Source organism: Pleurodeles waltl, chromosome 1_2, assembly GCF_031143425.1.
Source record: "Pleurodeles waltl isolate 20211129_DDA chromosome 1_2, aPleWal1.hap1.20221129, whole genome shotgun sequence".
NCBI classification, from domain to species: Eukaryota; Metazoa; Chordata; class Amphibia; order Caudata; family Salamandridae; genus Pleurodeles; species Pleurodeles waltl.
The window spans coordinates 402,445,044-402,470,151 of NC_090437.1; the positions used below are offsets into that span (position 1 = coordinate 402,445,044).

General features: G+C 47.6%; 1 protein-coding gene across 7 annotated transcripts in view; it reads right to left on the bottom strand.

Annotated features, from left to right (window-relative positions):
• Positions 1–25,108, bottom strand: part of LOC138300566 (uncharacterized) — a 960,785-nt gene that overhangs the window by 461,758 nt on the left and 473,919 nt on the right. For all 7 annotated transcript variants that reach the window (XM_069240117.1, XM_069240136.1, XM_069240146.1 and 4 more), the window contains one exon: positions 14,631–14,857. In XM_069240117.1, the coding sequence (XP_069096218.1) occupies positions 14,631–14,857 (227 nt within the window). The remainder of the gene's footprint in view (positions 1–14,630; positions 14,858–25,108) is intronic.

The window sequence follows — 25,108 nt, forward strand, 5'->3', positions numbered from 1 at the left end:
ACTAGAATTAGACCTCAAGAAATCTAGGTACCTGGAAAAATCAAGAATGGGTTAATACAATGTTTCATATGAGCTTTTCAGGAAATATCACATACTGTCTAGAATACAAGAACCTTCTTCAATAATGTTTCAGAAAAAACGTTGCATTTTTACATGAGGACAAAGGCTATCTGAACATTCCCTGAAAACAACAGGAACTGTACTAGAAACTTAATATGCACAAAGAATGTTGCACTTTGAATTAAGCATTTCAAAGAAATCCAAAAGCTCAGGATAAATGTGTGCACCTCAACAAACACAGCACACCAACGTTTTCAATGTCATGAAATGATCGCACACACTGCCAATCTAAAAGCCAAAAGTTTTATGCCAGGGTTGAATCGCGCACCCTGTTGCTGAATCGAAATATACAATGCAAATATCAGGAAATGATCGCGCACACTGCTGATCCAAAAACCAAGAGTTTTATGCCAGGGTTGAATCGCGCACATTGTTGCTGATTCAAAATACACGATGCAAATGTCAAGAAATGATTGTGCACATTGCTGATCCAAAAACCAAGAGTTTTATGCCAGGGTTGAATCGCGCACAATGTTGCCGATTCGAACAAGAATATGCAAATGCCATGAAATCATCGCGCACACGGTTGCCGATCTGAATGTCAAGGGTTAAATGTCAGAAATGAATTGCGCACTCTGCCGATACAGACAAGAATATGCAAATGCCATGAAATGATCGTGCACACTGTTGCCGATGTGAATGCCAAGGGTTACATGTCAGAAATGAATCGCGCACTCTGCTGATTCGGAAAAGAATATGCAAATGTCATGAAAACACACTCACACACACAGAGAGTTTCACAACACAGCCCAAAACTCGAATGTCTTTGAGAACGGGGGTCGGGGGCCGAGCCTGACCTCCACCTTACCGCCCTGCTCAAGGATCACCAATATAATGAGGGCAGGGCTGGAATATCAAAGTAGGCCTCTGGAACAGGATCTCAGGAAGTTGCTGCTGCTCTGCACTGGGACCTCTGAATAGTGAGCATGTGGAGCTGGGCTGGCTCCCTTCTGTAGAGTCAAGCCCAGCCCACAAACCACACCCAGTCATGCTGCAGGGAAAGCTTTTAGAAGGTTCTAGAAAGGGACCACACCCTAACACACTCAGTAAGCCTGCAGCAATACCTTGCAAATGAACAGTTATTGCAAACATCATTAATAGTGTTTTTCAAGGTTAAACTCTGCAATGCAAAAGGTTAACATACTGATTATAAACACAATGCATGAATTATGCTCTTGCATAAAGACTGAGTTTTTGCATTTTTGACGCCTGTAGAGCGCGCACTGTCCTGATATTGGCAACTGCTAAATTTTATAAACTCTTTGTAGGTAAAGTGGTTGACCCACTAGTTGCTGTTTTTCATCCGTTTGCTACTTTGGGCTCCATAATTGGTTCAGCGACTGAGGCTACAATTGTTGTTATCCCAAGAGAAGGGAAATACCAATTAAATGTTAAGAACCATAGACTGATATTTTTGATAAATCTTGATTGTAAAGTATATGCTACGACTAAGGCATGTCGGTTGGAATCAGTAGTATTGCAGCTAATTGGCAAAAGGAAGTCTTGCTTCCGATAAGATTAGGTTATTTTGTCATGTTTTAGAAAAAGCCAAACCACCACTTACCCTGATGGCTGTGCTGGCCTTAGATGCAGAGAAAGCCTTTGATAAATTCTCTTAGCCCTTTTTAAAAGCAGTCTTACATAAATTTAAATTGAGGAATGAGTACATACGTATGGCTATGACTCTTTACTGTAACCCAACCGCGAACGTTAGAGTTGACGGTCATCTTTCACAGGCATTCTCACAATCTCAGGGTACTCATCAAGGTTGCCCACTATCTCCTCTTTCTTTCCTCTTAGTTATTGAGCCTCTGATTGCTTCTTTTAGAGATAATCTCGACATTCCTGGAACTTCTTTCAAATCAGGAAGACAAGTGGTGGCAGCTTATGCCAATGATGTGCTATTGTTTAAGGAGGATGCTCTTCAAGGTCTCCCTGTTATCACGATGAAGAGTGAGAGATACTCAATAGTAGCAGAATACTCTTTAATTAGAGATAAAACATAAGTCTTCCCCTTAAACGTTCATTGTGCATCGGAATTAATTGATAATCTGGGTTTGAAGTAACAGCCAGATACTATCAAATATTTTAGTATCTGGTTTTGTGGGGATCTTAAGCAAACTGTGGCTAATAATGAACAAAACTCTTTTCAAAATTAGAGAACTCCTTAATACTTGGTCCCCTAAGTATATTACCTGGTGGGGATGAATAAACGCTAAAAAATGATGATAGCTACCATAATTAACTTTATTGCTAGCATGCTTCGGGTTTTTCTTTCAGCTTCCTTCTACAAGTTTGTAGATAATAGCATTTCAAGTTTCTTTCAAAAGAAAAAAAAGGAAAGGCTTGCTATGCCTACGCTGAATTTAAACAAATCTCTTGGTGGTATCAATCTCCCTGACTATCCATGTGACCAATGAGCTTTTCTTATTGCTCAGAGCTCTTGGTGGTTCCGTGTGGACGATAGTTGTCTTCCCTCATGGTTCTCAATTGAATCACACTTCTCATATCCATTACCTCTTAGTGCCACTGTCTAAATACATAATTTGGCTAGGCTTCCTTTGAAGCACTCTAAACCCATTATGCTAACATGGTTGTGGCCCTGTTACAATTTGATAAGCGACTTGAAAGCCAAATGGCTGGATTCACTATGGCTTCCTTGTGGTACAACAGCAACATTAAATTCGATGAGAAGTATTTATTTTGGAAGTCATGGGCAATGAAAGGAATTAACTTAATGGGAGACTTTGGCGCTCGATCATGCCCTATGCCGTTTTCATCTATTAGACGAATATTTAATCTTGAGGACATTTAAATCTATCAATCTCTGAAGCTTAAAGGTGCACTTGGTAAAATGAAATGGCCACATACACCTGAGTTACCTGCCTTTTTAGTAAATTTCAAGAAACAAGGGCATACTTCACCATGTATCTATAAAGTCTTGGAATCACCTAAGAAATACATGCTCAGATCACTGACCCAAAAATGGGAGCCATACTTTAACTCTTTATGTAATACAATTAACCCGAATAACGACTGGGGGAACATTTGGCAATCCCCTTTCTGTACTAAAATTCCTCTGGCTTTGGCACAATCCAGAAATTGGTCTACACACAAGACATTTTGGACACCTTCCAGATTTCATAAAATTGGTTTAAATGCAACAAATATATGTTGGAGATGCGAAGAGAAGGTTAGGGGATTTACAACGCATGTTTTTCACCTGTAGGATGGTCACAAATTATGGTCAATAATCTATGATATAACTGGGGAGCACATTCAGATTGATTTGCTGACTGTAGCTTTGGGAGTATATCCTGGTCCTTTGCCCTTGGGTTGGACAGACCAGATTAAAACATTGATTGAGCTTCTCTTAGCCTTAGCTGCTAATGTAAGACTTTCTGCTTGGAAGCTCACCTCTGTTAATTCATTTGAAAAATGGTGAAACTTGCTATGTTTTACAGAGGAGCAGACAATGTATTGTATACTAAACTACATGGTGCCTCCTGTCTTCGACATATATAGGACACCTTTGACGTTTATTTGCAAAAGAGTAAACCTCCGTAGTTGTCCCACTTTCTACATTCCTCTGTCTGGTTGGCCCACTTTCAAGGGGTTTTGCATGCTGGGCGTGGTGGAGTCCCATGGCCTGTTGGGGTAATGCTTAGTTTAGCCATATGGACCAAATGTAGCCTGTATTTCTTTCTTTCCCTATTATTTCTTTTCTCCCCTATCTTTATAGGTATTTTTTTTCTTTTCCACCATGACATGTTTTATTGCTTGACATTACGAAATATCATTGTCATATTACAGTTGTGTATGCTTCTTCCATTTTAGTTCATTATGGCCCTCATTACAACATTGGCGGGTGGCAACTGCCGCCCGCCAAGTTGTAACCGACGTGCGGCCGCCAATGCGTCCGCACTCCCGCGGTGCCCATTATGACATCCCGGCTGGGCCGGCGGGCGGAAACATTGTTTCCGCCCGCCGGCCCAGCGGGGATGTGGGCCGCAACATGGCAGCCGGGTCCAAATGGAGCCGGCGGTGTTGCGGCCGTGCGACGGGTGCGGACCTGTACCGCCAGAGTTGTAATGACCCCCTATGTCTTTTGTACACATCTTCAATTTAGTGTTTGTTGCTTAGATTTTATTGTGTGATGTTTAGCATGGTTCCTTTATATGTGATATTCACATAGATTGCATGATGTATTTTAAGTCATGGCTTTGTTCTTTTGAAATACACAGGGGCGGCTCCTCTGAAAAGGCAGAGGAGCGCCGCCCTCCTGGCTAAGAGCAAGCAGCTATAAAATAAAACAATATTTCAATATTCTTTTATTTTACAGCTGCTGGCTGAGGGAGTGGCATGTGCTGCGAAGGGGGTAGGGGTGGTGTTTATGCACTCTGTGTGCATGTGTGTTTGGCCGGCCGTCTAAGGTGTCCACACACATATGCGCACTTAGGCTTCTCAAACCTACACTGCCGGATTGGAGAAACTGCACAGGCTCCAGTGCACTGTCAGAGCGGCAGACCAAGCTGCTATGACGAATCCTGGCACTGTTCTCATGCTAGGTTTAGCATGGGAGCAGGGATTGCTGAAAAGCCTATGCTGGTGTCCCAGGGAATGCTGGGACACCAAAAGAGAAGAGCGAGGCGGCGGAAACAATAACATTTTTTTTTATTATTATTGATTTACACCGACACCGCCCCCCACTTGAGATTTGTGGCGGCCCCTGCTGGAAATATAATAACATTTCTGAAAACAAAATCGACATTCATGCCTGTCAGAACAATCTCCTTTGGAACCACTCACAGAGTGACTGACTAATGCAGGTAAGATTTAAATCCATAAGATCCTGACAACCCCACCACCCTCCTTCTGACTCATCTCCAGTGCAGAAACCCACAACAGTCCAATGCTTTAACCTCAGTGATTTCCAACAGCGCCAATGCGCTAAGAATTGGCAAATTCAAAATTGTATGAAAAGAGTGCAATGTGACATAACGCATTGCAATAAAATACAGGTCTGCTTCAGTCTTTGGATATGCTAGAATGCCAGTTCACATTTCATAACTACTTACTCAACATACTTCCATGCCTGTATACAAATTTGCTATACATGAATACATTAACACTAAAACTATGAATGTTAAACTGGGATCTGAAATAAAGACATATTTACTTGCTTATAATTGTTAGTATGAGTCATGTTGTTTCTTAACATCATGTGTCATTAAGGAATTCTCAAAAATACCTCCTTAGTGAATCAATGGGTAATTGCTGGCACCACCTTTTGTGGTTATACAAACGGTGCTGAAATGACCACTTGCTGAGCTTATCCCATCACCACCCAAAGAGCAGATTCTACAGCCAATATTACCAAGGCCCTCATTACAACCCTGGCGGTCGGTGTTAAAGCGGTGGTGATACTGCAAACAGGCCAGTGGAAAAAAAATGGGATTACGACCGTGGCGGAAACCGCCAACATAGACAGCCACTTTAACACTCCGACCGCCACGGCTGTAGAAACAAACTGCACAGCGGACACCGCCAACAGACAGGCGGGAGACAAAGTACTGCCCACTGTATTACAAGAGGCATATCCACCACCTTTTCCGGGGCGGAACCAACGCTATCAAAAGCATGGCGGAAACAGTACACAGAAGGGAAAACACTCACCTCTCGACACCCAACGAGGAACCAGGACGCCATGGAGCCTGAGTTACACGTACTGCCAATGCTGGTGTATCTTCTCATCTACCAGGAGTACGAACGGCGGTTGCAGCCACCACGGTGAGTACTGCACCTACAACACAGGGGAGGGGAGAGGAAAGAGAATGACACACACACACAACACGCAACAACCCCACCCTCACCCACAACAACATACACACAAATACATGTAGCATCATTACATATACACCCCCCACCCCCTGGAAGAACGCAAGGACAAAAGGAAATTATTGTAACAATTGTAATCATTAAAAATCTATTAGTCAAAACTCCAAATTCAGTATATACAAATATGTACACCAACTACACAAGTCCGGATAGTGTTATATTCATTGTCAGTGGACCACTGGGCCCAAAATGCATGGGCGAGGCCCACACATGATACCTGACTGGAAATGGAGAGAACACTGCTGGGGCATCAGATCGAAAATATACAGGCACCTCAGGGGGAGGGGGAGTGGGGGCACCTCGGCCTGATGAATGCATGACGCCACTGCTGCACGTGGGGGCTCCATGTCCATTGCTGTATCCTGGGGAGTGCAAAGCCACAGTCTCTCAAGTCTCTCCAGTGGGTGGTTTGCCCACTGCATTATCCTGGGGAGTGCAGAGCCACAGTCTCTCAAGTCTCTCCAGTGGGTGGTTTGCCCACTGCTTTATCCTGGGGAGTGCAAAGCCACAGTCTCTCAAGTCTCTCCAGTGGGTGGTTTGCCCACTGCTTTATCCTGGGGAGTGCAAAGCCACAGTCTCTCAAGTCTCTCCAGTGGGTTGTATGCCCACTGCTTTATCCTGGGGAGTGCAAAGCCACAGTCTCTCAAGTTTCTCCAGTGGGTGGTTTGTCCACTGCTTTATCCTAGGGAGTGCAAAGCCACAGTCTCTCAAGTCTCTCCAGTGGGTGGTTTGCCCACTGCTTTATCCTGGGGAGTGCAAAGCCACAGTCTCTCAAGTGGATAACAGTCTCCACTGCTTCTGGAGGGGGCCTGGTGCCCAGAGTGCTTCATCCTGCCAAGGACTGAGGTAGTGGATGGGTTACTCCACTGGTTCTGGAGGGAGCTTAGTGCCCAGAGTGCTTCATCATGGCAAGGACTGAGGTAGTGAATGTATCTCTCCACTGGTTCTGGAGGGGGCCTGGTGCCCAGAGAGCTTCATCCTGCCAAGGACTGAGGTAGTGGATGTGATACTCCACTGGTTCTGGAGGGCGCTTTGTGCCCAGAGTGCTTCATCCTGCCAAGGACTGAGGTAGTGGATGTATCTCTCCACTGGTTCTGGAGGGGGCCTGGTGCCCAGAGTGCATCATCCTGCCAAGGACTGAGGTAGTGGATGTATCTCTCCACTGGTTCTGGAGGGGGCCTGGTGCCAGAGTGCTCCACGTGCAGTGTGGCCGGTACAATTCCCTCACCTGGGTGTGTATGCCATGAGATTTACGAGGTTCAGGTAGCATGATACGCCATGGAGGCAGCGACATACCCCACACTGCTGTGGCTGCGCCTTCCACCTGCAGGTGCAAACAGTGATGGAAGAAATGCCCAGGGTCCAGGAACTCTCCTCCAGCCTCAGACAACTTACCACTGGGGATGGTAGCCATGTCAGCGGTGGTGCCTGTGTCCGAGGACGCTGCGGGGCCGGTGGTGATGCTTGCGGCGGTGTCTGTTGCGGCGGTGCATGGGTCAGCACCTGCTGAGGGATACAGCAGGACGTCTCCTGCAGCCTCGGATGGCTGCCCACTGGGGAAGAAGCGGGGACTGTCGTTGAGGCTGTAGACGTGCCGCGGGCGGTGCAGGTGGCAGTGCAGGTGGCAGTTGTGGTGGCGGGCAGCTAGTGCTGTTCGCTGTCTTACAGGTTGGCGTGGTCGTGGCCAGAAGGTGTGACACTGGTCCCTCAGTCTGCCACCATGCCCTCTCCTGACCTGCTCTTCAGCTTTTGGCCCTTCCCCAGCTTTGATGGTGCCGCAGTTGTCTTGCCACTATCCCCTTTGTTTTTTTCTGAGCCCTTGGTGGCTGGTACTTTTGGCTTCTCCCTCAGGGATGTGGGCACCTTTTTCACCTTGGCAGGTGGCGGAATGTCCTTACCCTTGCTACGTGGCACACTGGCAGCCCTAATGGGTGGCACACTCCATGACCTCGCAGTTGCTGGCACCACTGTGCCTGGGGATGTCGTGGCTGAGGTGCTGGGCTGGGACCTGGAAAGCCTGGCCCTAGGGGAAGGACGGGGGGGAGGTGTAGGGAAGAGGTCAATGTTAACCAGGAAGAGTTTTTTAGACACACTGGGACGGGAAGATGGTAGGGGTTTGGGAGTGGAGGTAGAGGTAGTGGTTGTAGGAGGTGTACATCTGCTGAATTTGGGTGAAGGTGCATGGGCCGGAGGCTGTTGTGAGGTGGATGGCTGTTGGGTGGGTGTGTGCCTGCGTTTGTGTACTTTGGGAGGAGGGCTCACTGACACACTGGGAGAGGACACTCGGGATGTGTGAATGATAGTGGGGGTGGTGAGTGCACATGAGCAGTGTGTGGTGGTGGGCGTGCTGGTGATGGAGGCAGTGGCTGAGGATGTAGTGCATGCAGGTGTGAGGGAGGGAAGAGGAAGCGTGGAGGAGGGGGACACAGTGGAGGCAGTGGATGTTGCTGTGTCTGCAAGGGGATGGTGCTTGTGTGAGTGCCTGTGGGATGTGTGGTGCTTATATTTGCATGAGCCACTCTTGTGTGTTGTTGAGTGTTTATGCCGGTCTGATGGTGTGCTTGGGATAGGCTGAGGTACAGGGGATTGGGTCTGGGTGGAGGAAGTTGGAGGGGGGAGGCTGGACACAGGGACAGTGGCTGCCATCAGTGCTGAGGCCAGAGCCTGAAATGCTCTCTGTTGGGCTGCCTGCCCAGAATGAATGCCCTCCAGGTTTGCATTTGTTTGTTGCAAATGCCTCTCAACACCCTGGATGGCATTCGCAATGGTAGATTGCCCAACATGAGGGATCTCAGGAGGTCAATAGCCTCCTCACTGAGGTCAGCAGGGCTGACTGGGGCAGGGCCTGAGGTGCCTGGGGCGAAGGAGATGCCCACCCTCCTGGGTGAGCAGGCACGGGACACACGCTGAGGTGCTGCTGGGAGGGCGGTGCTGGTAGGGGGGGTGGCAGCTGCACCTGTTGATGCGGTGGGCACAGAGGTGCCCGCCACCACAAGGGAGCTCCCATCAGAGGAGGAGTCGCTGTCACTGCTGTCTGCTCCTGTCCCCGCCGTGGAGCTCCCCTCGCCCTCCGTCCCACTGGTGGCTTCAGACTCCGTTGTTTCGCCCTCCTGGGCCAAGTGGGTTGCAGCTCCCTCCTGCTCCGGTGCCAATGCTCCTCCGCCTGATGATGCTTTTGCACACAAGAACAGGGAGACCACAAAAAGGGGGGGGAAGACCGAAGAAAGACATGTTCAGTGCATGCAACACCACTACCGTTGGCGGACACAACACACAGGGAGCAGCCCTCTGCAGTACGCCATGCACTGACAGTTCCTAGAAATTTCAGCTGACCATGGGGTACGAGTGCCACATGGCCTGCCTCACAAGGGACCTTGCCTACCAAGTTCGCCCTGGCCCAGGGGAACCCACTGCCCACCTCCCCCACCCAGACACCTCGTAATGCACGCAGAGTCAGCTGAATGAGAGTGTACTCACCCCCTTGTGGCTGCTGTGATGCCCTCAAGCGCCCATCCAACTCAGGATAGGCCACCGCCAGGATCCAGAACATCAGGGGGGTCATGGTGTGACAGGCACCCCTCCCACATTGGGAGGCCATCCCCAGCTGGGCCTCTGCCGTCTTCTTGCTCCAGCGGCGCAGGTCCTCCCATCTTTTACAGCAGTGGGTGCTCTGTCTGTGGTAGGCCCCCAGGGTCCGGACGTCCTTGGTGATGGCACGGCAAATACCCTTCTTCTGGTGGGCGCTGACCTAGAGGAATGGTACAGGGGGAAAGGAAATTACTTACCCGTCCGGACTGTCATACTCATTACCCCCCAGTTTCCACCCTTGCCCTGACGCACATACACTCCCCATCCGCACATGCAGGCCTCAGCCCACCCATGTATCTTCCATCCACACCACTCAAAACAGGCATTGCCCATGCAGAATGCTCACAGTGTACTCACCTGTTTGTCTGGAAGTCCCTACAGTTGCGTGTACTGGGGGAGGACCCCATCCACTAGTTTCCCCAACTCCTCGAAGTGAAGGCAGGGGCCCTTTCCCCAGACACATGAGCCATCGTCGCTTCAAGACACAGGTCACAGCAGCACTTGCAGTGTAGGTCCTCTCCTGTTGAAGGTCAGGTATCAAGTGAGTGAACAGACAGAAAATGGCAGTCACGTCCGCGGCAGTGCGTACCGTCACCGCCGGTGTACATCGTCATTGACTCCTGGGACCCATAAGGCCCAATGTTAACCAATGCAGAATGGCGCCCCGGTCTTCCACCGCCCACCACGACGGTGTGGAACGCCAGCGCAGTTACCTCACATCCCCTTGTCCCACCTTACAGGTCAGGCAGCCGCCATTTCAGGAGGCCACATGGGATGGATGTAACTGCGTCACACCTATCTAGGCCAGGAATATAGACAGATACCGGCACATTGCAGATTAATAAAGTTTCTGCAAATAACACATTGTGATACCTCAGTGTTGGATGACTCTCTACTCGCGGTTTTCCTCCATAGGGCACGTCCGATGGGGCAGGTGATGAGATGGCGGCATCCTCCGGTGTACAGACCCCTGGTGGACCTGTCGACAATGGAAGAGAGACACATCCTAGTCACATACAGACTTGATTGTGCAACAATCCAGGAACTGTGTACCCAGTTGGAGCCAGACCTGATGTCAGCTACCCGCCATCCCACAGGAATCCCCCCTCTAGTGCTGGTCCTGTCTGTACTCCATTTCCTGGCCATTGGGTCTTTTCAAACAACAGTGGCCATGGCATCAGGGATGTCGCAGCCAATGTTCTCTAACGTGTTGTCCAGAGTTTTATCTGCCCTGCTGAAACACATGCGCAGCTACATCGTGTTCCCTCAGGTGGAGGATTTGCCCACAGTGAAAGGTGACTTTTATGCCCTGGGACATATCCCCAACATCATTGGTGCCATTGATGGTACACATCTGGCATTTGTACCCCCCCGCAGGAATGAACAGGTGTACAGAAACCGGAAGAGCTACCAATCTATGAATGTGCAGATGGTGTGTTTGACAGACCAGTACATCTTCCATGTGAATGCCGAGTATCCTGGCTCAGTCCATGACGCTTACATTTTGAGGAATAGCAGCATCGCTTATATGATGGGGCAACTCCTGAGGCACCGTGTGTGGCTAATAGGTGAGGGCAAGGTCCCAATACAGTTGACATAGGTGTCTGGGTATGGGGCTGTCCCTAAGGGTTAGTGTGTGTCTAACGGTTGTCCCTCGACATTTGCAGGTGACTCTGGTTACCCCAACCTGTCATGGCTACTGACCCCAGTGAGGAATCCCAGGACCAGGGCAGAGGAACGCTACAATGAGGCACATGGGTGAACTAGGAGGGTGATCGAACGCACCTTTGACCTCCTGAAGGCCAGATTCCGGTGCCTCCATCTGACAGGTGGTTCCCTATAGTACTCACTGAAGAAGGTGTGTCAGATAATCGTGGCCTGCTGTATGCTGCACAACCTGGCTTTGCGACGCCAGGTGCCTTTTCTGCAGGAGGATGGGCCAGATGGTGGTCTTGTGGCAGCTGTGGAGTCTGTGGACAGTGAAGAAGAGGAGGCAGAAGAAGAGGATATCGACAACCGAAACAACATCATCATGCAATACTTCCAGTGAGACACAGGTAAGAAGATGTCACTGCTTCCCACATCTCATACTATTGTTGCAACTAGCATAAGTCTGTCATTTTCATTTAGTGTATGGACCCTGACTTGTCACTTTGACTTTCCATTTCACAGATCTGGGTCCCACTTTGTGCCCTCTGCTATGTTTACTGCTGGCCTACAGCTGTGTTACATTGGTATGTGAACAAGTAAATTGGCATTGCTATATTCCATAGTTATTGCAATTAAACATTTGTGAAAGCACAGACTGACTCCAGATTGTTTTGTGATTGAAGTGTGTTTATTCCTGTGCTAATAAGTGGAGGGGGTTGTAAAATGTGTTGGGGGGATGGTGGAGGAATGTCCATTGCAGAGTTCAGTCTATTTGTTTCACGGGTTCATTGTCCAAAGGGGCATAAGAAGTGGAGCAATGGCAGTTTAAGGATGGACAGGGTGACATAGTGGGACAGAAGGGTGACATTCAGGGGGGTCTCATTTCCTGGCTGGGGTCTTGGCAATGTTCTGTGTCTTGTTCCTGGATCTCAGGGACCATTTGCGGGGTGGTTCTCCATCTGCAGGAAGTGGGGTTCTGGTGTCCTGTTGTTCCTGTGACAGTGCCTCCTGTCCACTAGCGCCGGCGGAGGTGGAGGGCTGTTCATCGTCCAGGCTAGTGTCAGGGGCCCCTTGTTGTGCCACTGTGTCCCTCCTGGTGTTGACAAGGTCTGCCTGCACCCCTGCAATGGTGACCAGGGTGGTGTTAATGGACTTCAAGTCCTCCCTGATCCCAAGGTAGTGTTCCTCCTGCAGCCGCTGAGTCTCCTGAAACTTGGCCAGTACCGTTGCCATCGTCTCCTGGGAATGATGGTAAGCTCCCATGATGTTGGAGAGTGCCTCGTGGAGTGTCGGTTCCCTGGGCCTGTCCTCTCCCTGTCACACAGCAGTCCTCCCAGTTTCCCTGTTATCCTATGCCACTGTCCCCTGAACCGTGTGCTACTGCCACTGCCCCCAAGTCCCTGATTTTCTTGGGTTGGTGGGTTTGCCTGGGTTCCCTGTAGTGGTGGACAGACTGCTGATTGACGTGTCCTGGGGACAGTGGGATGGGCCCGCTGGGTGGGTGCTGTGCTGGTGTTTCCTGAGGGGGGAGGCTCTGTGGTGACTTGTGACAGTGTAAGGGGAACCAACTGTCCCGAGGTCCCAGATGGGCATGGCTCGTCAACTTGATCCAGTCGTGCAGAGCTGCTGTCATCACTGTGGGCCTCTTCTGTGGGGGGACTGGATATGTCTGGCACCTCCTGTCCAGTGACATTGGGTAGGGGTCCTGTTGGGGTGTAAATGCATAATTATTATGTATCTGTGTGTGCCATTGTGTGCAATGGGTGGTTGACCCTCTAATCCAGTGCTGGCATTATTGTCTTGGTCCTTGTGTGATTGGTGATTTTGGGGCATGAGTGAGTCTCTGTACTGGACATGCTTGGGTGATGGGTGTCCAAGCATTGGTGTTACATGCAGGGCTTGGTTTTGGGATGTGTGGGTTGTGTTGGTGGGGTACCTGTGGGTTGTTGGGGTGATGGGTGTGAGGGTAAGAGTGGGAGTATGTGATGGCATGCAGGTGGGGTGGGGGGGATAAGGTAGTAAAGATTTGACTTACCAGAGTCCAGTCCTCCTGCTACTCCTGTGAGGCCCTCAGGATGCAGTATTGCCAAGACTTGCTCCTCCCATGTTGTTAGTTGTGGGGGAGGAGGTGGGGGTCCACCGCCAGTCCTCTGTACAGCAATCTGCTGTCTGGAGACCACGGAACGCACCTTCCCCCGTAGGTCGTTCCACCTCTTTCTGATGTCATCCCGTGTTCTTGGATGCTGTCCCACTGCATTGACCCTGTTGACAATTCTGCGCCATAGCTCCATCTTCCTTGCAATGGACGTCTGCTGCACCTGTGATCCAAATAGCTGTGGCTCTACCCGGACGATTTCCTCCACCATAAACCTGAGCTCCTCCTCAGAAAACTTGGGGTGTCGTTGAGGTGCCATGATGTGGTGTGGGTGATGTGCGAGGTGGTGTCTGTTGTGAGGTGTGAGGGGGTGTGTTGGTGTGTGTTGTTTGAGGTGCGTGGATGGTGTGTAAGTGATGGTGTTGTGTGTCTGTGGATGCTGGTGTTGTTTTAGGTAGTGTCTCTCACTGGCCTGCTTTCAAATTTCTGGTAGTAAGGGTTTGTGGGTAATGTGTGTGTGTGTTTTATAGTGTTGTGGGTGTGTGGGTGTGGTGTGTGTATGTGTATCAGGTGTGTGTATTTCGAATTGTCCAATGTGGTTGTGTTTTGCATATGTGTGTGTATTTTGAGCGCGGCGGTGTGTACCGCCAATGGATTACCGTGGTTGAAAGACCGCCCGTTGATTCATGGGTCGTGATAGTGTGGGCGTATTCTTGTTGGCGTGACAGTGTCGGTTTTGGTAGCGCCAGTTTATCACTGACCTTTGGTGTGGCGGACTTGTGTGGGTGTCTGTCTTGTGGCAGATTCCGGGCTGTGGGTCGTAATACCTGTAGCGGAATTCCACTGCTGCAGTGGTATGTTGGCGGTCTTCTGCACTGTGGTAAGCGGGATTTACCATCAGGGTTGTAATGAGGGCCCAAATGTTGCAGTTGGTAACAAAACCCTTGTTATAGTAAATGCTTTCCTAAAGATACCATGTACACTTCATGACATAAGGACATCTTGTTAATATAGACACATAAATATATGCCAGCATGAGCAAATCTGTGATTTGGTCCTCCAACCACTTCTTTCTTGTAGGCTCTCTCACTTCATTGCTTCTAACCCTTACATTGAGTTTGCCTGGTATGTCGTGGACAGGAAGCCAGATATTCCTTAGAAGCCACAGGGTAAATATTCTAAACCCATAGCGACCCTGGTGGAAGAGGGGTGACGAGTCACCACACTAATAATGCATTACATAACATAACTATCACAATACCTGAATGGGACATTGTACCTGGTGGTTTAGGTTGCTTGTCTGGTACGGCCAAACGCTTTCTCTGTACGAAAGTTTTCATCTTCATGAAACAGTAAGTAATGATGATAAGGCCTGTCCACTCTGGAGTAAAAAGATACACGCTCCCAAAGTGTAGGTAGTATGGGCAGAGAGAAGGTATCTTCTTCATTGCAGACAATTTAGTGATTGTGCTTTTCAAAGCATGGTGGCATGTAAACCATGGTGATCTGTAAATAAAAGTGATTGTGTTAATGCTTTATGGCATTTGGAATTGCACATTACCAATATAAGGATAATTAAAAAAACAATGTAAACCCTTTACCGTTTTCAGTTACACAGAAATAAAATCATGCTTTGTAGTGAAATTTAAATGGGAGGAGACACACTCAAGATACAGGCCCAGATGAATCATTTGGCTGAATAGCGATTACCTAATTATGATTTCTGTGAATCGCAATTAGGTAATCGCTATTTGAATGTACGAAACTCCAGGAGTTTCATTTAGCGATTCCCAATGGCTCGCAAATTGACCTACCTCACTAATAATATTCATGAGGTAGGTCGCAATTTGTGACCCATTGTGAATGGCTACAATCACAGGGATCATAGCCTGCTGCGCTCAGCAGACCACCATGTCTGTGATTACTTTTAACTAAAGCAATCTTTTTTTTTTAAATGCAGATCATTTTCGTTAATGGAAAACGGGATGGATTAAAAAGGAAAAATTTAACGTTTTTCTTTTCATATTTTTAAGAGTAGGCAGTAGTCCGTGGGACCACTGCCTGCTCTTAAAAAATTTTTTTGCATGCATTCACAAAGGAGGAGAGGGTCCCTTGGGGACCCATTCCCATTTGCAAATCGGTTACCACCTATTGGAAGTAAGTGGTAAAATGCGAATGTTTTCCGTCTGCATTTCGGTCACAAAACATTCCTACATATGGCTGCGATTTGGTATTGGAGAGGGACGCCCTTGACATGCCCCTTCCTAATACCGCATCAGTATGTAGTCGCAATTTCAAATTGCGAATCGGTAACAAGTACTGAATCACAAATTGGAATTCACACATATCAAAATGCATTTTTGCAGTCGCAAAGGGCCCGATTGGGCCGTTTGCACCCGCAAAAATGCATGATACATCTGGCCCATAGTCTATATCTCCCAAAAGAGCTACATCATCAATAGAAACAATGTGATTGGCTTACAACCTGTAGCAATCAGCTGGTATCATCATTCAAATTACTCTTTAACACATGCTATGTACCACTGACTGATGTAATCAGAGCTTCCATCTTGAATAGCATCGCAGCAAGGTGCCTGGAGAGAATATGCATGACCCATGCATTTCACAAAACAATAGAATGAGAACACAATTAAAGTAATAAATATTGTAAATGTAACTATCAGACAAATACATTGGTAAAGCCATAAGGATTTGGGGAGTTCAGTGGAGTGGACTGGCACTGTGTGCCATAAGTGGAGTAGCACTGTGTGGCTTGGAGTGGAGTGGCATTGTGTGGAGTGGGCAGCGCTGTGAGGCACGGAGTCGCCTTTTGTGGCATGGAGTGCTTTCAGGTTAGTGGAGATGAGTTGCATTGCATGGAGTGGACTACAGTGACACTGTAGGATGTGGAGTGGCACTGTGTGTGATGGAGTGAAGTGGCATTGTGTAGAGTGGAGTGGCTTTGTGTGGAGTGTCCTTGTGTGAAGAGGAGTAGTGTGGAATGGATAGACACTGTGTAGAGTGGAGTTGCACTGATGGTATGGAGTGGAGTGACATAGAGTGGAGTGGAATGCCACACAGCACGTAGCCTCAGGGGTAGTAAGTGCTATACAGATAAAATTACAATTGAGTGGAGTGAATTGGCATTGAGCGGAGTGGCATGGCATTGTGTGGAGTGGAGTTACATTGTGTGGCATGGAATTGAATGGCATTGACTGGCGGGGCCTTCTGTGGTGTGGATTGCAGTGGCATTCAGTGGTGTGAAGTGGAACTGTATGGCGTGGAATGGCATTAAATGTAGTGAAGTTGTACTGAGTAGTTTGGAGTGTCATTTTGTGGATTGGAGTGGTACTGCATTGTGTGGAGTGGAGTGGCATTATAGGGCATAGAGTGGTATTGTGTGCCATGAAGTGGCACTGTGTGGGGGGGCTTTGAGTGCCATTGTGTGGCATGGAGTGACATGGTGTGATGTGAAGTGACACAGTATGGCATGGAGTGGCATTGGGGGAAGTGGAGTGGCATGGTGTGGCCTAGAATTGTGTGGCATAGAGTGGAATTGTAGTGGAGTGCCATTGTGTGGCATGGAGTGCAATTGTGTGGCGTGGAGTGGATTCGAATGCAGTGTATTGGAATTGTGTGGCATGGACTGGCCTGGAACTGTGTGATTTGGAGTGGAATTCTGTGAAGTGGAGTGGAATTGTGTAACCTGAAGTGAAGTTTTGTGGTGTGAAGTAGAATTATGTGGCACAGAGTGTAACTGTGAGGTGTGGAATTGTGTGATGTGGAATTGTGTAGTGTTGTATTGTGTGGAGTATATGTGGAGCAGAGTTGAATTGTGTGAAGTAGAATTGAGGTGCACAGACTGGAGTAAAACTGTATGGAGTGGAGTGAAATTGTGTGACATGTAGTGGAGTGGTATTGTGAGGCGTGGCCTAGAGGGGAGCTGTGTGGCTTGGAGTGGAATTCTGTGGAATGGAGTGGAATTGTGTGGTGTTGAGTGGAATTGTGATGTGTGGAGTGGAGATGTGTGGCATGGAATGGAATGGTGTGGAATTGGGTGGCATAGAGTGAAATTGTGTGGCATGGAGTGGAATTTTGAAGCATGAAATTGTGTGACGCAGAATGGAAATGTAAAGAGTAAAGAGTGGAATTGTGGACTGAAGTTGAACTGTTTGGCTTGGGGTTAACTGGGATTGTGTGACAAAGAGTGGAATTTTGTGGAGTGGAATTGTGTGGCCTGGAGTGGAATTGTGCATTGAGGAATAGTGTGGAGTAGAATTGTGTGGCGTGGAGTGCAACTGTGTGGTGTGGAATTGTGCAACGTGGAGTGGAATCGTGTGTAAACCCTACTTTAATCTGACTTGTGCAAATGGCAAATATGGTTCAAATTGGGTGTGTTTTTTTTTCACTTTACCTTGTGTTGCTTTTTTTGTGCCGGATTTTACAACCAACAAAAAACACAGGGTGGCTTATTCTGTCCCAAGGATGGCTGCAAGGCACGCAATTATTTAGAAAGAATCATCCTCTAATCCTGATTTACCAAAATTCTTCACACTTTGCTTCTCCAATGATATAGATTTCAGTTTCATTTTTCTATAACTATGTTTTAAAGGTTTTCCAGGATCCTCCTAAACAGCAGCTTAATTTTAGATGAAACATTATAGTTTTATTTTATTGGCTCAAATCTTTTTTATTGAAGGTTTTAGAACACCTACTCTAACCTACATCCAAAGGCTGGTGATGGCAAGAGCATAAACAAGAGAAGGTGAATGGGAGGGAGGCTGGAGGAGTAGGGGGTGGGTTGGAAACTTGGCAGGGGTTGGATTACAAAGGGCCACACACTAATGCATGGTCACACACTGAGGCTGTATCTTTTAATGAGCACTCAGGGCCGACAATACTGCCTGGGGGTGCATGTGTGATGTAGCTAGGTAGAGTCTTTCTAAAGGTTCTGCTGAGTCCCGTTGTTAACCTCACAATGCAGCAGTATCGAGAGCAGGTGAGTTATCTGAAGTCTTGGGCCAAGATTCGGAGGCAAGAGCTCCACAAGGTTTATGAACATGCAAGTAGCTACCTTTCTTGATAACAACCATCTGCTGGACAATGCACTATTCGGGTTTCACATAGGCCACAGCACAGAATCTGCACTAATTTTGGCCACAGAGGCAATCAAGACATCAGAGGATAAGGGCAGAAATGCTGCCCTTATCCTTCTTGATCTCTCTGCAGTTTTTGACACAGTCAACCATGATCTTTTGATTGACCAGTTGGAGCACTTAGGGATTGAGGCTGTTGCACTCTCATTACTGCACTCATTCCTTACTGACCGCATCCAGTCTGTTTCCCTGAATGACTTTACATCTCAACCTTTTTTATTACCGTGTGGGGTCCCACAGGGCTCGTCTCTAAGCCCAATTCTTTTCAAACTGTATGTTACATCTTTGCCATTCCTAGTGAAAATATTTGCGTTGTCATTAGTGTCTTATGCTGATGACACCCAAATTGTGGTTTCACTTTCTAGTAAAGGCCTGGACATGAGTAACATGGGTGCTGTGAACCAATATGGACAACAATTGTCTCAAATTAAATTTGTCAAAAACAGAAGTCATCTTATTTGACAACATATCCTTCTGGTCCCCTTCTTGGTGGCCAGAAGAACTTGGGGCCAGATGCACGAACGTTTTGCGACTTGCAAATGGGTCACAGCGCTATTAGCGACAGTGCAAAAAGCAAAATGGTATGTACAACTGGCAATTGCGAATCCCAAATAGCGTTGTGACCCATCACCGAATCGTTAATGTTTGCGACTGGATTTTGCGAGTCGCAAATATGAAATCACAGTTTTCGACTCGCAAACCATATGTATAAGGCAGTCGCAAATTGCGACTAGTCGCAAATAGACCATTTTGCACAGCCAGATTAGCACTGATTCAGAACAGGTGGTAAGCAGATCCAAAGTATAAAAGCAGACCCAGAAGGCATCAGGGTTTTCCAAAATGGCTGCACTCTACGTGATTGCATGGAGGAGGAGATTTCCGGCTGCCCAGCAGAGGAGGAGAAGGCAGAGACAGGAGAGGATATACAGGACCAGGCAGACCATATTTCAACAAACAGAGGAGGAAATTTACGACAAATATAGACTGAGCAGCAGAGTCAATTTAGAGCTCATAGAACTGCTCAAACCCCAGCTAGAAAGCCGTACTCTGCGCAGCTGCTCTTTCCCCACACTTGTGCAAGTGTTGTGCTCACTATACCTCTTGGCCTAGGGTAGCTACCAGGGGGTGATAGCTGTCGCTGGTGGGGTGCCCCAAAGTGCCCTGTCATGGTTCTTCAGAAGATTCGCAGATGCCATATTTGTACACATGTCCAAATACATTTACCTTCCTAGGAATGAGGGGGAGATACACAACACCAAACTGAACTTCAATAGAATTGCCAACTTCCCACATGTATTAGGGTGTGTGGATGGGACACATGTACCCATATGCCCACCTTCACATCTGGAGTATTTGTTCTGCAATAGGAAATGTACCCACTCTCTAAATATCCAGGTGGTATGTGATGCCCACAATGTCATAACCAATATAGTGGCAAAACACCCAGGGAGCACACATGACGCACATATCTTCCAGCACAGTGGAATACAGCAGCACCTAGAACGTAGGGAGTTTGATGAAGGATATTTACTAGGTACTGTGTAGTAACACACCAATGCCATGAATATGTGTCAGGGGATACTCATGTGAAACCATGCTCACAATTGTTTCTTCATTACGCAGGTGACAGTGCATATGCATTGAGGCCATAGATCCTTACCCCATACCTAACACCTGCAAATCAAAATGAGAGGCGCTACAACATTTCACATCGGCACACCAGAGCTGTGATTGAAAGGACCTTTGGCCTGCTGAAATCCTGTTTCCGATGCCTGCATAAAAGTGAAGGTGCACTCCAGTATGCCCCGGAGATTGTATGCAAGATTGTGGCTACCCGTCCCATCCTCCACAACATTGCAGGCAGGTGTGGGCTACATCTCACCATTGATGAGGGGGAATCCAAGGACGAGAAGCAAGAGGAGGAGAAGCTGCTACAACAGCCTGGGGATGGTAGCATTGCGACGGAGGCGTGATCACATTGCAACCCATTACTTTGGCCGGTAAGTGACAAAGGATACTGCCCTCACAAATGTCAAACACACATAGCCATGTTCTTGTTAACAACTATCCTTCAATGTAAGGATTGCATTATGTGAATAGGAATATAGTGGCATGCATCTTGCTACGGCCATCAAACAAAATGGAGTTACATCACCTAACACATTCAAGCCATCTGCATGTAAATATAGCAAAACTCTGTACATCACAGCCTTCTACGTCTACGACCACCATGGCCTGTGCCTGGCTGGCCCACAGATGTCTGACAGGATGCGGGCATCTGGAGCAGAAATGCTGCTCACACTGGATGTCTCCTCACTGTCCTGAGGGGTGTCACCTGTGCCCCTTGCTACCTGGGAAGTCTGTAGTAGGTCCACAGCTGCAGTAATGCGGCCTAGTCCCCTGGCCACATCTCCAGCAAAATGTCCCAATTTCACCTGAAGGGTGACTGTGCCTCGTGACAGGCATGTTGTAGTCGTGGCTAGACAGCCAATGGACTGACTTAGCCGGTCCATTCGTGCAGCAATGCTGAGCTCCTGACGCCTTATATGGGCACGATCTGCCACCATTTACCTGCATAGATCACTGACGGCAGTGGTGAGGTTGACAATGTTGCCATTCATGGTAGCCAGTTGTGTTTGCACAATCCTTAATCCCTGCGTTCAAGTGTGTTTTATCTGTTGTAGATTTCTGTTCATTAATCGCATCTGTTTGTTTTGTAGGTGTTGACCAGTGAGTAGGGATGTCTCCCACATGACGCCTTCTACACCCACGCACTGCAACTCTCTGTGGGTGGCTTTCAGCCATCTGTGGACTAAGAGGCATCTGTGCAATCTGATTGTCAGTATCTTGGTCCTCAATGGTTTCAGGGTCAATACCAGCTACGGTTTGTGGGTTGCACACCTCTGTGGCAATGCTGACTGCCTCCTCTGTCGCCATGTTGGCATCATCACCTCCCTTCACATGGGGGTCATCAGTGGATAGCTGAGGGAGACGTATGGGACACAATGGATACCCTGTCAGCACCTATAATCTATTTAGTACAATAAACATTTTTATTCATCACCATTTTGAGTACTGGACTGCATTACCCATTATGCACTATACTTGTACTGGAAATATAAACATTGACTACTCAGAATGATGCATGCTTTTGTGAACTGAGGATGTCGGCATAATGGCCTGACAAGTGTGAACATGTGATATGTGCTACTCACATTTTGAGGTTCCTGGTGTTGGACTGTCCAGGTCCCCTATTCCCATGACAGCCTCCGGCTCCAGTGTGGTCTCCCCCATACTTTCCATTGCTGTGGGTGGTGGTGCTGTGGATGGTCCCCCACCTGTTCCACGCGCCGTCTTCAGCCGCTCTGCAACCTTTTCTTTCGCTCTGGACCTGAGGTCAAACCACCTTTTGCGGACTTTATCAATGGAGCGATGGCTGACTCCAATGGCATTGATTTTGGCCTGTATGTCCAGCCATATTTTCTGTTTTTTCTGACTCAGATACAGTCATTGAAGCCCTCCCAAACAAGAGCTCATGATGTGAGCAGCACTCCTCAGTGAGTATTTCCAACTCTTTTTCAGAAACCTTTAGCTTTCTCTTCCTCCCTGCTGTGTTTGCCTCTTTGGTTTGGCTAGCCATGGCTCCAATTGCCCCTCTCTGCTTGGTGAGCCTCTGCTATGTGTGCTGCCTATGCTCCTCCCACAGTCATGGAGGCCACTTCCTGGTTCAAAGGCCATTACCCAGCACCAGGAAATAAAATTGTTCTGGATCGCAAAATGTGAGACGGTTTTAATCGCAGGCGCAATTTTGCGAGTCTCTATTTGCAATTTCGCCAATTGTGATGCGAGCCGCCACCGAATTGCTAAGTTGGTGTTTCCTTCCTACGTACATACCAATTTGTGACTCGCAAAGCTTGGTTTTCGTACATCTGGCCCTTGGCTCTCTTCCCACTCTGGTAAAAAAGTTAACAATCTTGGTGTTCTGATTGACGACAGACTCACCTACAGGGATCAAGTTAATAAAGTGATTTCCACTTCTTGCTACACCCTGTGCATCATTAGGAAAATTGAGCAGTTTGTAGATGGATTATTGTAATGGATTATAGCAAAACCTCCCTAAAAGCTCGATGCACAAATTACAGATTCTTCAAAACTCGGCTGCTCGGATGCTTCTAAAGGTACTTCGATTTCATTCCGCACCTCTGACCATCACAAGCTTCACTGGTCGCTGGTGAGCAAGCGTATCATCTTCAAGGCACTGTGCATTGCATACAAGGCTCTGCATGCCTCAGGTCCAGCGTACCTGAGGGAATGTTTCAGAGGGGATGTAGCAAGCAGGACTTTTCGTTCAAGCTCAGCCCCTAACCTGTTATTCCCACTCACAAGCTCTCCTCCTGGGCAGGTAGGAGCTTTGTTGTCTGCACTGCGCGTAACTGGAACTTGCTCCCCTCAGAATTAAAAACAGCTCCATCTTTGCTTTTGTTCCGAAGGTCTTTAAAAACTTGGCTCTTTAGCTAATAGTAATCTCAACTTCCTATTAATGGCCTTAACCATCTGGCTTCTTAGTTTACAGTTTTTGTGGCTTATCACTAACCCTGTCACTTAACACCAAGACACCCCCGGGTATTTGTTCGCGCTTGACAAATTTTCAAATCAAATCATATTTTGCCAAAGCGTATTAATGATTGTTCTATATCGGCTTGAAGTTTCTCTATTGCAATTACATCCCACAGCTTGAAAAGCCAATCAGAGGAGGTGGGTGAATTATCTGTGACCCACCTGGAGGTGATCACTTGTTTGGCAGACCCAGGACCATTTTTATAGCTTTTCCTCTGTCCGAGCAGATTGCATTAGTCAGTGGATTCGGTAGCCCCAGGAAGACATAGTTGGGAAAGTGGGGGATGTCTGTTGCAAAGATATTGCCGATATCTTTTAAAAGCTTCTTCCAGTACCTTTTCAGTTTGGGGCAATGCCACAGAAGGTGAATGAGCCTTCCCGGTCCACAGTTCCACGAGCACATGATTTTTCTGTTAGGTTTCCATTTTGCTAGGCTGGTCCAGTTGTATGTGACTTTGAACATAGATTCCTTACCAGCAGTGCTGAGGAATGAAATGTGTGTTCAGTGTAGAATATCAGCCCATTCTTTGGATGAGAAAGTGCATTCCAATACAGCCTCCCTGTGTCTCTGAACTGGGGACTTGCCCATGTTTGTGGGTTTGTAGATGGAGCTATAGATCTTTGAGAGAAGGCATTTATCATCTGTTTTGGTGGGTATCCATTTTATAAACTTTGGACTTCTGGCATGTGGGCAAGTCGCAGGTTGAGTGACCCAGTGTTTGATGGCTTTGTAGGGCCAGTGTTTGCTGGTGAGTATGACATGCTTGAGTTGGAGTTGCAAGAAGTCCTGGAATCCTATATGATCAAACAGTTCTCTAATGAGTTTAAAATTGATCATTTGCCAGCTGTGGAACTCTGACCCCGTTTGAGCGGGTGAGAATGCGGGGTTGCCTATTATTGGTCGGAGATGGGTATAGATAGACCTTTTGCTAGCATAGTTTTATCCCAGGCCTCCACCCTTGAGCACGTGATGGGGGAGAGATAGATTTCAGACGCACTGTTTTTTTTTAGGTAGTCTGGGGACCTTCCAGATGTGCATTAATGCTATAAATTGGTCTATAAAACACCAATGTTTTTCTGAGAGTGGCCTGTTCCATTCCACCGTGTATCAGAGCTGGACTGCTAAATAGTAGTCTGTAAGGTGGGGGATACTAATGCGTCATCTGCCGTGTGTACATATGCCTGTTGTCTAGCTGTGCATGGTTTCCTGTCAATCCAGATGTAGGTTTTTATTGTGTGTTGACACTTGTTTAGTAGTGGGTGGTGAACATAGAAGTAGGGTCTGCATGACGTACAGTATTTTGATAATAGGGTTATCTTAACAGCTGTGATTTTGCCCACAGAAGTAAAGCCCTTGGCTATCAGCCATGCAGGTCCTTTCATATGGAGGCCAATGGACTAGCATAATTGTGTTCTGCTGTCTCTCACAGGGCGGGGGAGACTAAGGCACGTCACCCCTGCTTGATCCCATGGGAAGGCTTTGTCATCTTCTGGTATGGTTAGGTTTAAGGTGTACATTTTGTGGATGTTTACTTTAAAGCCAGACACCTCCCTGAAGGCATCAAATTCTTCCAGAAAGGCCGGTATTGAGGTGTGGGGCTGCATCAGGTGGATCGTGACGTCATCAGCATATAGTGATATTCTGTGTTTGTGTTTCCCAAATGTAATGCTTTTTATCTGTGTTCACCCGTATTCATTCTTCGAATGGTTCCATATACATGGTGAAGAGAAGGGGGGATAGTGAGCCATCCTGTCTGGTGCCTCTGGCTATTGTGATAGGGCAGGAAGACCAGGCCATTGACTTTCACCTGGGCACTGGGACCAGTGTAGTTACTCCCGATCCATCTTAGGAAGTGCTTCCCAAATCCCACCTTGTCCTTGACCTGACAAAGGAATGGCCAGTGGACGCAGTTGAATGCCTTCTCGGCATCAATGGATAGGAATAATGCTGGAACATGTGAGTGTGCGGACTTGTACATAAGGC